The sequence below is a fragment of the Poecilia reticulata genome, linkage group LG8, assembly GCF_000633615.1.
Source record: "Poecilia reticulata strain Guanapo linkage group LG8, Guppy_female_1.0+MT, whole genome shotgun sequence".
NCBI classification, from domain to species: domain Eukaryota; kingdom Metazoa; phylum Chordata; class Actinopteri; order Cyprinodontiformes; family Poeciliidae; genus Poecilia; species Poecilia reticulata.
The window spans coordinates 8,860,786-8,864,501 of NC_024338.1; the positions used below are offsets into that span (position 1 = coordinate 8,860,786).

Consider the following 3,716-nt stretch of genomic DNA (forward strand, 5'->3'; position numbering starts at 1 on the left):
AAAATAAATAAATAAAAAAAACACAAATTTAGTTTTCCACCTCGAGGTTTTGGAAGTTGATGCAGTTAAAAAATATAAACAAATTCAGGAGAGAATTTTTTCCTACTAAGGATAAAAAAAAGTACTCATCTTTTATTTTTTATTCGACATCATAGTAAGCAGGGCCAGTAACTGGAGCCCCCATTTAGAAAACTACTAAATAAAGCAGCAGAGATTTTGTTGCTAAAGAACAAGAGCACAAATATGAGAAAAACATCAACATTTAGGACAGTTTGCAGTTCTTTATACATAGATGTTATTCAAAAACTTGAGATTTTATGATGATTTAGAACTACAGAAATCACACCTCTTTATTTTACTTAAATGTTGCGTTTATGTTTGTGCAGTTAAAAGTGAGTGATGTAATCTTTTGTTTTAATCTAAATTTTGTGGCTCTCAATCACTTTTGACATTTTTAGACCAAAATGTCTGGACACCCCTGATCTACATCCGTCCTTGTGAGACATTTAACCTGCCGTCTCCGTCCCTCTTCAAAGTCCGAAACGGCTCAAAACGTCAGCCGGGCCCGCGTTGACCTTCAGGATTTGAAGGTCTCGCCTCGTTTGCTCGTGACCGCAGATCGCCGCTGCGGTCGCGGATCTGAATAGCAGGAAGTTTCTGGCCCTGAGCTGCTTTGTCCATCTCAGGTGTCGCAGAAGATATGCGGGTCGCGTCTGGTTCGTGTTTTCTCCCAGAACAAAAAGCTCTAATCTGGGCCATCGAAGAGCCATTGAGAGCTCCAGGTCCGGAGCCAGGGTTCGATGAAAAGCCTGTTTGTTTTGGCTGAGTGCTCTTTCAAAATGGAGGATGAAGGTTACTGTACTGGAAGCTCGACTTACACATTTCATTGTGGAGGCTGGATTTGGTGCCAGATTTGATCCTGAACGAGAGACTGAACTAAAGGTTAGCTGATGGCGGCGCAGAAAGAAACATCTTCTGGTGTAATTTATTATAATTTATATAATATCAGGTTTTGAAAGATAAACATCAAATCTAAAATGTTCTGATGGGAGTACAACAAATTGAGAGTGTTTATTTTTTATGTTCAGATTCTTTAGGAAGTGTGAGTCTGACTAAATCATAAAGTCGATATTAAGGCATAAGACTGTGGCGCCATTTGCACATTTAACGATCAGGTTTCCCACTGTTGAGTCTTCAATAGGAAGATTAGCAGAGGACTGAGCACACGACCCTGAGGAACGCACCGTGACGGAGCTGGAGACGTTCTGATGAAGACGTTCAGAGTCAAGGAACGAGCAGCAGAGTTTGGTCCAAGCAGAAGTTTTTCTATTAGCTTTTGGGGAATGAATGCATAGCATCTATTAAAACTTACACGTTTTTACAAATGYAAATCTTTTGTCTGCCAAATAAAGATCCTAGCATAAAAAGATGCTAACAGAACGGAGAAACGTGTAATTTTTTGAATTGCAAAAGTGCTTCAGAGTTTAAAGTGACTTTTGTATTTTCAATCCAAAAAAATGAACTCAAAATAAACCTAAAATATTCCTCTAGAATAGACAGCTAATGTGTTTTTAGCATAAATCTAATTTGTGCCGTAGAGATTGTTCCTCTGTCGACGCTCAAAAGCTGAACAATAAAGATTCTGGATAATCCAACTCCATCCTCTGTGTTTTCAGTCTTTATGGCAGTGGGTGTGAATGAGTGACGGCTGAAATTGGGGGAACTGTCCTTTATTTTTGCCTAATCGCATCAGCCGAGAAGGTCCTTTGTTGACTAAATGAACAAAGTCATTAGCTGATAATTCTCTTTAATTCTCTGCAACCGTAATCCAGGAGCCTCATCTGGGAAACCCCGCAGCATAATCAGAGGCTTAAAAACAGCAACAAAAAGGAACAGAGAAATTGCGGAATGAAGTTTAACAAACCAAAAACATACACAACTTTTAAAATAATATAAATTCAGAACAGTGACGATGGAATGAAACGAGCTGAATTTCTTCGCATTTAAAATAAATCCGAAAATGATTTTGATGAAGCAGCACGGCAGTGAATGAGCTGATGTTTGTGTATTTTAAATGTCTGAAAGTTTTAGCTTATACTTCTGTCTGCTCCTTTTCCTTCATGATTTCCTTCAGTTGCTACATGAGCGATTCGTACTTGAGGGAATCAAAAAAATAAATACATTTTATCCTGCAGAAGTGCAATCAGTTTCCATCAGAAGTCGCCTAATCAAATCCACGTTTTTATATTTTCTGGTCTAACTGCAAAACGCTAAGCAAGGCAGAAAACTAACATGAAACATGCATGAAACTATGAATGTCTATAGAAACACGATGGTGGCAGCATCATGCTTTGGGGAATCAATAAGAAGAGGTGCATGTTTTTATTTCTTTTTTATACTTTTTTTCCCCCTCAATTTTTGATTTTTCAAAAATAAATTCCCCAAAAAGAAAGTTAGTTCAGTTACTGGAGAAAAGCAGGTTGAGGGTTTTCTTCCAAACAGCCGGATGATGACCTTCGTGGATGTTCGCAGGGTCAAAGGTCAGGGCCATGAGGTTACCGTATGACTTTTAAAGGGGAGAAAACCGATCAGAAACGCTGCAGCGCTCCTCTCTCTGCTCTTCTGGCGTCTGCTGTAAACGCAGCGCAGATCGCTGGAGTCCTTTTCACTTGGCTGCTGCTTAAAGACGAATAATCTCATTAAAATCTAATTCTGGCTCGCGCATAAATAAACCCAAAACGGCAGCAAAAAAAAAAAAAAGAAGGAACAAGAACCTCCTCCTCCTCCCGTTTCTCATGCAATCTGTGACTAACAGCATTTGGAGCCCAGGGCTGCAGCGGAGGTTCCTTTGTGTTTGCAGCAGCGGCAGCCTCCATGCTGGAACCGGAGGCGGCGTGCAGCCAAGTGATCGGTCACACACACACACACACACATACTCGGCTAAACAAAGGAGAACGCTCTGTGAGAAACGTCGCGATGCCAGCGCCGATGCTGCGATTGGAGGAGAGCGCCCCCCCTGGTCTGGTTTTCGTGACTCAGCCCGTTTTTTTTTTGTTAGTTTGTTTTTCACCTTTTTCTTCCCTCCTGTGTGAGACGACGGCGGAGGCGGAATTCTGAGGCATCATGAAGAAAACTTTATTATTAGAAAATTCACACCTGTTAGACAAAAATACAGAAGGGAATGCTAAACTTCAATGTATTGGGTTTTTTTTGTTGTTGTTTTTCCACTTTTATACAATTTTATTACTCAAAAATATCTGTAGAAACCGGACAGAATCTGCCTCAGCGGTCCGTCGGTTCGGTTCGGGTCTGTAAAGAGACAGAGAGAGAAAAAACTAAAAAATAAAATTATAAAGGGAACATCCTCTTGAATGACAGAAGTCAGCAGAAGGCAAATTAAAAGGAGAGCAGAGCTGCGTCTTTAATGCAGTTCTGATCTCAGTGCTTGTTACGCAGAGAGGAAGCCTGGCTGTGACGCCGCGGTCGGGGAGGGGTGGCGACTCACCGCGCTCTCAGTAGCGTCTGTAGTAGTGTGGTGGGGGTCCGTAGTGCATGGGCAAGTCCATGAAGGGCGGGTTGTGGTTGTGCTGGTTGTTGTTGTTGTTATTGTTCAGGGGGGGCACGTGCTGCAGCGGGGGCACGTAGGGCGCCGGGGGCAATCGCGGGATGATGATGGGGTGGTAGATCCGGCCCTGAGGCGCCGGTGCCGGCGGGTG

At 42.1% G+C, this 3,716-nt stretch overlaps 1 protein-coding gene across 1 annotated transcript in view; it reads right to left on the reverse strand.

Annotated features, from left to right (window-relative positions):
* Positions 1–3,111: 3,111 nt before the first annotated feature.
* rnf216 (ring finger protein 216) overlaps positions 3,112–3,716 on the reverse strand; it is a 20,327-nt gene continuing 19,722 nt past the window's right edge. Inside the window, exons 17-18 of the mRNA XM_008415660.2 lie at positions 3,506–3,716; positions 3,112–3,309 (exon numbers count right to left, since the gene is read on the reverse strand). Coding sequence (XP_008413882.1) covers positions 3,513–3,716 — 204 coding nt within the window. The 3' untranslated portion in view covers positions 3,112–3,309; positions 3,506–3,512. The remainder of the gene's footprint in view (positions 3,310–3,505) is intronic.